Source organism: Gorilla gorilla, chromosome 15, assembly GCF_029281585.2.
Source record: "Gorilla gorilla gorilla isolate KB3781 chromosome 15, NHGRI_mGorGor1-v2.1_pri, whole genome shotgun sequence".
Taxonomy (NCBI): domain Eukaryota; kingdom Metazoa; phylum Chordata; class Mammalia; order Primates; family Hominidae; genus Gorilla; species Gorilla gorilla.
The window spans coordinates 110,081,250-110,093,769 of NC_073239.2; the positions used below are offsets into that span (position 1 = coordinate 110,081,250).

Sequence of the window (12,520 nt, forward strand, 5' to 3'; positions counted from 1 at the left end):
GGATGGAGCAAGAATGGGAACCTAGATCTCTGAGACCCCAAAGTACAGGTTCTTCCCCTGGTACCATATTTGAGGTGCTCCTCTTCCTTCGCCCAAGGCACTTCCCCACACCCTGAGCCCCCTCATCCCACGGGTGCTGGGAATATACTGGCCATGGTGACTCCTCCTCCCCCACTTCTGCGTGTGCCAGGCCTATCTTTGGTTGGAATCTTCGTCCCTTACCAATGCTAATGCCATCCTCAGTGGCACCTTTGTGCTTAGACAGCTGGGCTGTGGCTGTAGCTACACTGTGATCTCTTTTTTTTTGAGACGGAGTCTCGCTCTGTCACCCAGGCTGGAGTGCAGTGGCGTGATCTCGGATCACTGCAACCTCCACCTCCTGGGTTCAAGCAATTCTCCTGCCTCAGCCTCCTGAGTAGCTGGGATTACAGGCATGCACCACCATGCTCGGCTAATTTTTGTATTTTTAGTAGAGATGATGGGGTTTCACCATGTTGGCCAGGCTGGTCTCGAACTCCTGACCTCAAGTGATCCACCCGCCTCGGCCTCCGAAAGTGGTGGGATTACAGGCGTGAACCACTGCGCCCGGCCACCATGAGCTCATGATTAGAAATTAGATGTTGGGACACACCTCAATCACACCTCAGTCATCCTTGTACTCATAAATAACACAATAATAGGTGCTTCCCCTGAGAAGCTCCAGTGTAGTAAAGGACTTGAAAATCAACATAAATTTGAAAATGCTAATTCCTGAGATAGAAGCATGCTTGGGGTAGAGTGGGACACACAGGATGCAGGAAAGACTTCTGAGTAAAGAAGATATTTGGTCCATGAATATCTTGAAACAACATGCATATGTTTTTGTGTCTGTGTGTTTCTTGCGGGAGAAAGTCCATGATCTTTATAAGATTCTCCAAACGATCGACAGCTCATTAAGCAGAGAGTCTGGGCCAGAGATTGAGAAGGCTAAGGGGCCAGGGCATGGGGATGGGGTAGCATGAAAGAGTCTGGACGTACAAGAAGGACAAGGGCCACCACTCGGAGGAGCACAGACGTCACTCTTAGGGCAATAGACAGTTATTGCCTAGGTGGGTCTCAGTTTTACTCATGGCCTGTGTCATGTAACCCTCAGAGTTCTGGTAAGTCTCATCATATCTAAGGGACACAACAAATAGCCGAGAACAAGCTTCCTACAAACATCAGGGGGGGCTTCTCACAGGCAATCTACTGGGTCTCAAAGCATGAAGAGGAATTTGCCCAGCAAATGTTTTAATCGGAAAGACTCTAAGCTGTAAGTTACAGAAATTCCTCAGAATGGCCTTAAATCCTGTGGCATGCCTGTAAATGTTTAATAAGCAGCTCTTAGGGAGGGATAGCTGATTGGTAGTAATTACCAATTTCTGTGGTGTAAATACTGCCCCCATGGCCAATTTCTTTCTTTCTTTCTTTCTTTTTTTCTATTAAGACAGAGTCTGGCTCTGTCACCCAGGCTGAAGTGCAGTGGTGTGATCTCGGCTCACTGCAACCTCTGCCTTCTGAGTTCAAGTGTTTCTCCTGCCTCAGCCTCCTGAGTAGCTGGGATTACAGGCATACACCACCATGCCCAGCTAATTTTTGTATTTTTAGTAGAGACGGGGTTTCGCCATGTTGGCAAGGCTGGTCTCTAACTCCTGACCTCAGGTGATCCACCCACCTCCCAAAGTGCTGGGATTACAGGTGTGAGCCACCGTGCCCAGTACCCCCCATGGCCAATTTCAAGCTACCAATGTGATGTCGCTGAAGAAGTATGCCCAGTTGGCTCACATGGGCATGGTGAGTGGCTCTAGCACACCACCACTTCAGTCCCATTGACTGTAAGAATCTTGGTCTCAGCCAGGCATGGTGGCTCACACCTGTAATCCCAAAACTTTGGGAGGTCGAGGCGGAAGGATTGCCTGAGCCCAGGAGTTGGAGACCAGCCTGGGCAACATAGTGAAATCACTGTCTCTACAAAATTTTTTTAAAAATTAGCCAGGTGTGGTGGCACGTGCCTGTAGTCCCAGCTACTCAGGAGGCTGAGGTGGGAGGATCACTTGAGCCTGGGAGGTGGAGATTGCGGTGAGGTATGATCATGCCACTGTACTCTAGCCCGGGTGACAGAATGAGACCCTGTCTCAAAAAAAAAAAAAACCAAAAAACAAAAACGAAGAATCTTGGTCTCATAGGGACCAAGACTGGAGATGCTGCTGGGATCTCAGGACTGGACTGGAAGCAGGAACTGGTGTGTTTCAGTAGCCCTTGGCCACCCTTCTCTCTCTCTTTATTCGCATTCCTATGTGGTCATTCTGTCTCCTGTTCTGGCAGATTGACTTTCTCTGCTCCCCAGTCCATAGAACAAAGAATTGCTATTGCTAACATTATCCAGGTTTTCATGTCCCTCCTGAGAAAAAAGAAGCCAGACCAAAGCTTGGCCTCTTTTAGTCCCAACTTCAAACTCCCTAAGAAGGAGCCCATTGGTGCCTCCTGGTGTGAGCGTCCAACCAGCTGTGACTAGAGGGCTGGATGTTATTCCAATTTGGCGAGCAAGACCTTGGGTTCTATAACCACAGGGTGTGGGGGCAGGGAAGTGGGAAGAAGTAATCAGAGAAAAAAAAAGCGAGATATGAGTAACCAACTCATTAGGGATCTGGCCTGCCGAAAATGGGGGAAATTAATAATATAATATTTCACAGTATCTCCTCTAGTCTTCTGAACTATCCATCCAGGTAGTCACTAATTCATTCATTTATATTCATTCAAGAATGCATTCAGCCTTAATTTGACCTTTTTTTAAAACTTTTTTTTTTGAGACAGGGTCTCACTTTGTCACTCAGGCTGGAGTGCAGTGGCACGAGCATAGCTCAGGGCAGCCTCAATCTCAACCTCCTGGGCTCAAGCGATCCTCCTGCCTCAGCCTCCTGTGTAGCTGCGACCACAGACACACGCTACTATGCTCCGCTAATTTTTTAATCTTTTGTGGAGATAAGGTCTCATTTTGTTGCCCAGGCTGGTCTCAAACTCCTCAACTCAAGCGATCCTCCCACCTCGGCCTCCCAAAGTGCTGGGATTACAGGTGTGAGCCACTGCACCCAGCCTATTTTGACATTTATTAAATATATATTCTATATTAGAAATTTTGGACCAGGCGTGGTGGCTTACGCCTGTAATTCCAGCACTTTGGGAGACCGAGGCGGGCGGATCACCTGAGGTCAGGAGTTCGAGACCAGACTGACCAACATGGAGAAATCCTGTCTCTACTAAAAATAAAAAATTAGCCGGGCGTGGTGGCGCATGCCTGTAATCCCAGCTACTCGGGTGGCTGAGGCAGGAGAATCGCTTGAACCCGGGAGGAGGAGGTTGCGGTGAGCCGAGATCACGCCATTGCACTCCAGCCAGAGTGAGACTCCGTCTTAGAAAAAGAAAAAGAAAAAGAAAGAAATTCTAGGGGCTAAAAACGAAAGGAAAGATGAACAAGATTTAGTCGCTGCCCTCAAAGAGTTTGCGATCTGGAAATAAGGCAAAGCATCCATAATACAACATGGAAAAAGTTTTGCAGGAAGTAGGTAGATAGGGCTGATCCCCAGAGGACTCAACGGGGAGCTGTGGAAGGCAGCCTCCAAGATGGCCCCAGGGATCCTTATCTTCTGTGTTGGTCCTTTCTCCCATAAGACACCCTGTTTGCAATTCCTGGGCCTCATCTGCTCCCTATTCCTGGTACCACTGCTCCTGACGCTTGAAAAATGCATACCTGGAGATCAAGGTCGGTGTCCACCCCCCACAGCGATTGGGTCCAAGGAGAACACATGTCCCTCTATGGACCAATCAGAGTCTGCGAGGCAGAGCCCGGGACTTAGGCTGAAACTATGGGAAAGGAACATCATTTGCACTTAGGAAAAAGCCGGAGCTGCTGGTGGCAAACTGCTTCCGTGGAGGGAGAGGCTGCCTAATGTGGAGGAAAGCAAAGCCCAGAGGTGGGCAGAGGGGCCTCCTCACGCATCGCTTCAGCACTGTGCTTCGTACACGGAAGTTTCTACTTAACGCCAGCCAGAGGTGGTAACTTGGCTTGGGTTCCCAGAAACCTTGAGGTAAAGACCTGTTTGATCCTACTCTATAAGTGAGGGCCATCGCAGAGAGCACCGAGGAGAGACCATGGGAGAGAGGAGAGAAGGAACCATAGTGGCTATGAGGCTCCTCCTCTTGAAAGTCCATTGAGGATGAAAAGGGCCAGAATGTATCCACTTTCCCCATCTCCCATCAGTCAAAGGTTTGCTTCATGGGGTATTAACTCCCCGCCACCCTCACCCCGGCAGGTTGCCGGCTAATTCATTTGCAGGGACTGCTGGCAGCCCTGGAACTGACAGGCAGGAATTAAACAAGTAACTGCAAGGTGGTGAGGGTTTTGAAGAAATAGCACAGGGTGGCCAGAAGCACTGGCTCATGCCTGTAATCCCAGCACTTTGGGAGGCCAAGGGTGTCAGATCATTTAAGGTCAGAAGTTCGAGACCTGCCCTGGCCAACAAGGTAAAACCCTGTCTCTACTAAAAATACAAAAATTAACCGGGCGTGGTGGTGCGCCAACAAGGTGAAACCCCATCTCTACTAAAAAATATAAAAACTTAGCCGGGCGTGGCGGTGCATGCCTGTAGTTCCAGCTACTTGGGAGGCTGAGGCAGGAGAATCTCTTGAACCCGGGAGACGGAGGTTGCAGTGAGCTGAGATGGTGCCACTGCACTCCAGCAAGGCAGATCACAGTAAGCCAAAGTGAGACTGAAAAAAAGAAAGAAAGAAAGAAGGAGGGAAGGAAGGAGAGAGAGAGAGAAAGAAAGAAAAAGAGATAAAGAAAGCGAGTACAGGGTATTCTGGGCACAGGTCAGGAAAGGCCTTCTAAAGAGGTGGTGAGTCCAGATGCTAACCCAAAGGAAGAGTAGGCATCAGCCAGGCCAAGGGGTGCAGACAGGGAAGAGCCATCGGGAAGTGAAAACCACACATGGGAACCCTTGAGGCCAGAAAGAGCACGTGTGTTTGCGGAACTAAAAGAAGGCGGGCATTGCAGCAGCATTCAGAGCAAGGCAGATCACAGTGAGCATTTATAGAGCACCACGTACGTACACACAGACGTAGCCACCTATTGTTTGAGCTGCCCTGCCCCTTCTCCCTTTTTTTCTGGGAACTGTGCCTTCTTCCTTTCTGCCCGGGCACATGGTTACCATAGGAACAGCCCTCCGGCCGTTGATTGGACTAGAGGTGAACACCTCACTGAGGCGGAACAATCAGAGCCTAGGCCTGAGGAGACTGGGGAGGTCGGGGCCCAGAGGGTGATTGAGGCTGTCAATGCAGGGCTGGGCAAGTTGCAAGTTAACTCAGGATATGTTGGCAGCCAGGTTTTCAGTGGACCAGGAAGCGATGAAAGACACTTCTGCAGAGGTGTTAGTGAGGCAGGCAGGGAGATGAGGAAATGTGAGAGAGCCTGGTACCCAGTTATCCTAGACGTGGCTGCATCCCTGCCCTAGAGCTGCTTGAAACAAAGCTCGCTTGTTGCTTAAACTGCATCCAGTGGGTTTCTGTCAGTTTCCTAACAAAACAAGTCCTAACTCATACCTTACCAAGTGCTAGGGCTTTATAGATGCATAAATACGGCAGGGTCTCTGCCCTGAAGAAGGTTATAAACCAATGGGAGAGACAGACATGTACACTAAACATTAACTACAGGGTGATAAGTGCTATAATAAAAGTTTTTCCAAAGTAGGGAGGTTGTGCAGAGATAAATTAAGATAACAAATGTAAAAGGATTTCGAAAAGAAAAATGTGTTATGTAAGTCCCCTAGAATTATGCTTATGCAATTCAATTGATTTCTACTTTCAATTTAATTGAGAACACAGCTACTTCGCTTTCAGAATTACGCTGTTTTATAAGGTAGTGCTGGCCTGTAATCTGGCAATGGGTAAATTATCCAGGGTCTCATGCTTTTATTTCGTCATTTGTGTTTGGCGAGTGGATAGATAAATAACCTTGCAGTTTCCCAGAGAATCAGGAAACATTTGACAGTTTGCCCTTGCAGCCTGTGTTGCAATTTTCGTTTTTGTTTTTTTTTTTTTCCCCTGAGACAGAGTCTCACGCTGTCGCCCAGGCTGGGGTGCAGTGGCATAATCTTGGCTCACTACAACCTCCGCCTCCTGGGTTCAAGCGATTCTCATGTGTCAGCCTCCCAAATAGCTGGGATTACAGGCGTGCACCATCATGCCTGGCTAATTTTTGTATTTTTAGTAGAGACGGGGTTTTGCCATGTTGGCCAGGCTGGTCTCGAACTCCTGTCCTCAAGTGATCTGCCTGCCTCAGCCTTTCGAAGTGGTGGGATTACAGGCGTGAGCCACCGCGCCTGGCCCCTGTGTTGCAATTTCCTGCCCTGCCTGCATCAACCTCTCCTTGACTCCATGAAATGAAAGGTCTGCTGACGCACTAAAATAAAATCTTGCAAGTGAATCACTGATTGAGTTTGCTGATTGACATACATACCATTGCCATATTAACCACATGATGGTGACATTATGTCTGGAGAGAAGGTGTGACCGTTTCCACCTATACAATCTTCAAAATCATCCCATTCAAGGGTGCTTCATAATGTTCGAATAATTTATGAAAGAATAATGATATCTTATTGAGAAATACCTTCCCTGTACCCTCCTCACAGGCAGACACCTGTTTATTCCTGTTGGGTTTTTTTTTTTTTTTTTTTTAGATTTAGAGAGGGTCTTGTTCTGTTACACGGGCTGGAGTGTAGTGGTATAATCACAGCTCACTGCAACCTCAACCTCCTGGACCCAAGTGATCCTCCCATCTCAGCCTCCCAAGTAGCTGGGACTACAGGCAGGCACCACCACTTCCAGCTCCTTTTTTCTTGTAGAGATGGGGTCTCGCTATGTTGCCCAGACTGGTCTCCAACTCCTGGCTTTGAGTGATCCTCCCACCCCAGCCTCCCAAAGTGCTGGAATTACAGGCATGAGCCACGGTGCTTGACCCTCCTGCCAAGTTTTTGATGGTGGAAATGACAACACAGGGTGTGCTTTGGTGTCAAGATGACCTAGGTTCAAATCCCAGTTGTACTGATGGCCAGCTGTGTGGTCTTGGGCAACTTAACCTACCAGAGCTTCAGTTTCCTCATCTGTTGAAGAAAAAAAAAAAAAAAACACTTGACAAAGGATGAGTGGTAGGTGGAGAAGATGATGGAATCAGGTAGCGCTCCAAGGGTTAGATGGGAGAAGGTGAGGCTGGGCGTGGTGGCTCATGCCTGCAATCCCAGCACTTTGGGAGGCCGAGGCGGGAGGATCACCTGAGGTCAGGAGTTCGAGACCAGCCTGGCCAACATGGTGAAACCCCGCCTCTACTAAAAATACAAAACTTAGGGGGTCATGGTGGCGCACGCTGGTGATCCCAGCTACTCGGGAGGCTGAAGCAGGAGAATCGCTTAAACCCGGGAGGCAAAGGTTGCAGTGAGCCAAGATCTTGCCACGCTACTCTAGCCTGGGCAACAGAGCAAGACTCCGTCTCAAAAAAAAATTGAGAAGGTGAGTAAGCATAAAAAAATTGTTAGTTTCTTCTCCTGTATCCTGGAGTCCCAGATTATATGGGAAAGGCTGGGAGGGCAGTACTTCCTTTCCAGCCGAGGTCATTTCCTAGGGATCAGAATCTGATCGAGTCAATTACATTTCATGAGAATGGCAGGTTTCTGAAGACTTTATCATTTACAGCTCAAAAACTCAGGAATAATTTCTTATAAGAATAACTCTACAGTTGGGGGCATGATCCTTAGAACACAAATTCTACTGCCATTGCAGTATTGTTTTGCTTTCGTTGAGCCTTTGCTCTCTGCATCACTGCTAGTATTTTGCAAAATGCTCACACATAAATTACAACAAGTGCTCTCACAGGGATGGGAGCACTTCCTCGCAGCACTTTGTCTCAGCTAACCATTCTGCAGAAGTGATTACAACACTGATGATGTGCTTGTTAGCTGGAGCATGTCCAGGACCACTCAATGAAGCTCCACATGCCTGAGTCCCAGCACACCTGGACGCTGCTGTTCCCAGTGGCTGACTTGGGATAGGATGTATATTTCTGTTTACCTGCTAGAGTGGTACCACCCCGTGGGACCATCATAAACAGTGTACAATTCAGAGTTCCACCAGTTTTGAAATGAAGGGATTCTTTTTTTCTTCTTCTTCTTCTTTTTTTTTTTTTTTTTTTTTTTTTGAGATGGAGTCTCACTCTTGTCACCCAGGCTGGAGTGCAATGGTGCCATCGTGGCTCACTGCGACCTCTGCTTCGCAGGTTCAAGCGATTCTCCTGCCTCAGCCTCCCAAGTAGCTGAGACTACAGGTGTGCACCACCATGCCTGGCTAATATTTGTATTTTTAGTAGAGACAGGGTTTCACCATGTTGGCCAGGCTGGTCTCGAACTCCTGACCTCAAGTGATCTGCCCACCTAGGCCTCCCAAAGTGCTGGGATTACAGGTGTGAGTCACTGTGCCTAGCCAAGGAAAGGAAGTTTATACCTCAAAAAAGAAGTGGAGTGCCACTGAGTTATGCTTTCTAGAAAAAAAAAAAAAGTGAAGGCCAGGTGCAGTGGCTCACACCTGTAATCCCAGCACTTTGGGAGACCGAGGCAGGCGGATCACAATGTCGAGACCATCCTGGCCAACATGGTGAAACCCCATCTCTACTAAAAATACAAAAATTAGCTGGGCGTGGTGGCGCTCACCTCTAGTCCCAGCTACTTGGGAGGCTGAGGCAGAAGAATCGCTTGAACCCAGAAGGCGGAGGTGGCAGTGAGTTGAGATTGTGCTACTGCAAAATTTGCTGGGATTATAGGCGTGAGCCACCATGCCCGGCCTCATTTTAGCCTTTTTAAAGAAGTTTGCAGCTCATGCTTCAAGGAGGAGCAGTGGAACGGCAATCATACACGCCAGGTGTGGTGGCTCACTCCTGTAATCCCAACACTTTGGGAGGCTGAGGCAGGAGAATCCCTTGAGCCCATGAGTTCCAGACCAGCCTGAGCAACATACCAGGACCCAATCTTTACTTTAAAAAAAAAAAAAAGGAGGCCCGGGCAGCATCGGCGGCGAGGTCAGAGCGAGTCTCGGAGAAGATGTGGTGGCTTCCGTTTGTTGGTGGAGGAGGTGGCAGGCCTCGGCGGTGACTCGAAGAAGCCTTCCAAAAAGAGTGTGAAAAGGGAGCCCTACTCTACTACCAAGGTGACTTCAGGGAGCACATTCAATGAGAATACAAGAAGATATGCTGTGCACACCAACCAGTGTCAGAGACCTCATGGCTCCCCGGTAAAGAAGAAGATGTACCCACAAGAAGCCTCTGAGGAGCCTCCAGCTCACAAGGACAGAGGAGATGGAGAGAGGCCGGTCGACGCGAGGGTGGTGCAGGTGGCCCCTCTGAGGTTTGGCTCTGGGTCTCCCTCTCCCGCTCTTTCCACGGTCTCCCTGTGATGCCGAGCCGAAGCTGCTGCTGCCATCTCAGCTCACTGCAACCTCCCTGCCTGATTCTCCTGCCTCAGCCTGCCGCGCCGCCACGCCTGACTGGTTTTCATATTTTTTTGGTGGAGACGGGGTTTCGCTGTGTTGGCCGGGCTGGTCTCCAGCTCCTAACCGCGAGTGATCGGCCAGCCTCGGCCTCCCGAGGTGCCGGGATTGCAGACGGAGTCTCGTTCACTCAGTGCTCAATGGTGCCCATGCTGGAGTGCAGTGGCGTGATCTCGGCTTGCTACAACCTCCACCTCCCAGCCACCTGCCTTGGCCTCCCAAAGTGCCGAGATTGCAGCCTCTGCCCGGTCGCCGCCCCGTCTGGGAAGTGAGGAGCGTCTCCGCCTGGCCGCCCATCGTCTGGGATGTGAGGAGCCCCTCTGCCTGGCTGCCCAGTCTGGAAAGTGAGGAGCGTCTCTGCCCAGCCGCCATCCCATCTAGGAAGCGAGGAGGGCCTCTTCCCGGCCGCCATCACATCTGGGAAGTGAGGAGCGTCTCTGCCCGGCCGCCCATCGTCTGAGATGTGGGGAGCACCTCTGCCCTGCCGCCCCGTCCGGGATGTGAGGAGCGTCTCTGCCCGGCCGCCCCGTCTGAGAAGTGAGGAGACCCTCTGCCCGGCAACCGCCCCGTCTGAGAAGTGAGGAGCCCCTCCGCCCAGCAGCCACCCCATCTGGGAAGTGAGGAGCGTCTCCGCCCGGCAGCCACCTCGTCCGGGAGGGAGGTGGGAGGGTCAGCCCCCCGCCCGGCCAGCCGCCCTGTCTGGGAGGTGAGGGGCGCCTCTGCCCGGCCACCCCTACTGGGAAGTGAGGAGCCCCTCTGCCCGGCCAGCCGCTCCATCTGGGAGGGAGGTGGGGGGGTCAGCCCCCAGCCCGGCCAGCCGCCCCGTCCGGGAGGGAGGTGGGGGGTTGGCCCCCCGCCTGGCCGGCCGCCCGGTCCGGGAGGTGAGAGGCGCCTCTGCCCGGCCGCCCCTACTGGGAAGTGAGGAGCCCCTCTGCCCGCCCAGCCGCCCCGTCCGTGAGGGAGGTGGGGAGGTCAGCCCTCCGCCCGGCCAGCCGCCCCGTCCGGAAGGGAGGTGGGGGGGTTAGCCCCCCACCTGGCCAGTCACCCCGTCCGGGAGGTGAGGGGCGCCTCTGCCCAGCCGCCCCTACTGGGAAGTGAGGAGCCCCCCCGCCCGGCCAGCCGCCCCGTCCGGGAGGGAGGTGGGGGGGTCGGCCCCCCGCCTGGCCAGCCGCCCCGTCCGGGAGGTGAGGGGCGCCTCTGCCCGGCCGCCCCTACTGGGAAGTGAGGAGCCCCTCTGCCCGGCCAGCCACTCCGTCCGGGAGGGAGGTGGGGGGGTCAGCCCCCTGCCCGGCCAGCCGCCCCGTCCGGGAGGGAGGTGGGGGGGTCAGCCCCCTGCCCGGCCAGCCGCCCCGTCCGGGAGGGAGGTGGGGGGGTTAGCCCCCCGCCCGGCCAGCCGCCCCATCCGGGAGGGAGGTGGGGGGTTGGCCCCCCGCCTGGCCGGCCGCCCGGTCCGGGAGGTGAGGGGCGCCTCTGCCCGGCCGCCCCTACTGGGAAGTGAGGAGCCCCTCTGCCCGCCCAGCCGCCCCGTCCGGGAGGGAGGTGGGGAGGTCAGCCCTCCGCCCGGCCAGCCGCCCCGTCCGGAAGGGAGGTGGGGGGGTTAGCCCCCCACCTGGCCAGTCGCCCCGTCCGGGAGGTGAGGGGCGCCTCTGCCCGGCCGCCCCTACTGGGAAGTGAGGAGCCCCCCCGCCCGGCCAGCCACCCCGTCCGGGAGGGAGGTGGGGGGGTCAGCCCCCCGCCCGGCCAGCCGCCCCGTCCGGGAGGGATGTGGGGGGGTTAGCCCCCCGCCCGGCCAGCCGCCCCATCCGGGAGGGAGGTGGGGGGGTTAGCCCCCCGCCCGGCCAGCCGCCCCGTCCGGGAGGTGAGGGGCGCCTCTGCCTGGCCGCCCCTACTGGGAAGTGAGGAGCCCCTCAGCCCGGCCAGCCGCCCCGTCCGGGAGGGAGGTGGGGGGGTCAGCCCACAGCCCAGCCAGCCGCCCTGTCCGGGAGGGAGGTGGGTGGTCAGCCCCCCGCCCGTCCAGCCGCCCCGTCCGGGAGGGAGGTGGGGGGGGTCAGCCCCCCGCCCGGCCAGCCGCCCCGTCGGGGAGGGAGGTGGGGGTGTCAGCCCCCCGCCGGCCAGCCGCCCCGTCCGGGAGGGAGGTGGGGGGGTCAGCCCCTCGCCTGGCCAGCTGCCCCATCCGGGAGGTGAGGGGCGCCTCTGCCCGGCCGCCCCTACTGGGAAGTGAGGAGCCCCTCTGCCCGGCCAGCCGCCCCGTCCAGGAGGGAGGTGGGGGTGGTCAGCCCCCTGCCCGGCCAGCCGCCCCGTCCGGGAGGTGGGGGGCGCCTCTGCCCGGCCACCGCCCCGTCTGGGAGGTGGGGAGCCCCTCTGCCCGGCCACCGCCCCGTCTGGGAGGTGTGCCGAGCAGCTCATTGAGAGCGGGCCATGATGACAATGGCGGTTTTGTGGAGTGGAAGGCGGGGAAAGGTGGGGAAAGGATTGAGAGGTCGGATGGTTGCCGCGTCTGTGTGGAGGGAGGTAGACATGGGAGACTTTTCTCTGTACTAAGAAAAAATTCTTCTGCCTTGGGATCCTGTTGATCTGTGACCCTACCCCCAACCCTGTGCTATCTGAAACATGTGCTGTATCCACTCAGGGTTGAATGGATTAAGGGCGGTGCAAGATGTGCTTTGTTAAACAGATGCTTGAAGGCAGCATGCTCGTTAAGAGTCATCACCACTCCCTAATCTCAAGTACCCAGGGACACAAACACTGCCGAAGGCCGCAGGGTCCTCTGCCTAGTAAAACCAGAGAACTTTGTTCACTTGTTTATCTGCTGACCTTCCCTCCACTATTGTCGTGTAACCCTGCCAAATCCCCCTCTCCGAGAAACACCCAAGAATGATCAATAAAAAATAAAAAAATAAACAAGAACAATATT

At 54.1% G+C, this 12,520-nt stretch overlaps 1 protein-coding gene across 1 annotated transcript; it reads left to right on the forward strand.

Moving 5' to 3' along the window:
• Positions 1–5,217: 5,217 nt before the first annotated feature.
• Positions 5,218–10,328, forward strand: LOC129526381 (uncharacterized). The gene is made up of 2 exons (XM_063698161.1): positions 5,218–5,318; positions 9,114–10,328. Exons 1-2 carry the CDS (start codon positions 5,218–5,220, stop codon positions 9,511–9,513), a joined length of 501 nt encoding a protein of 166 aa, XP_063554231.1. The 3' UTR covers positions 9,514–10,328.
• The last annotated feature ends 2,192 nt before the right edge of the window (positions 10,329–12,520 follow it).

Coding starts and splice junctions, on each gene's coding strand:
- LOC129526381 (XM_063698161.1), top strand. CDS start 5,218: ATGGTTACCATAGGAACAGCCCTCCGGCCGTTGATTGGACTAGAGGTG. Junction 5,319..9,113: donor GGCCTGAGGAGACTGGGGAG/GTCGGGGCCCAG, acceptor AAAAAAAAAAAG/GAGGCCCGGGCAGCATCGGC.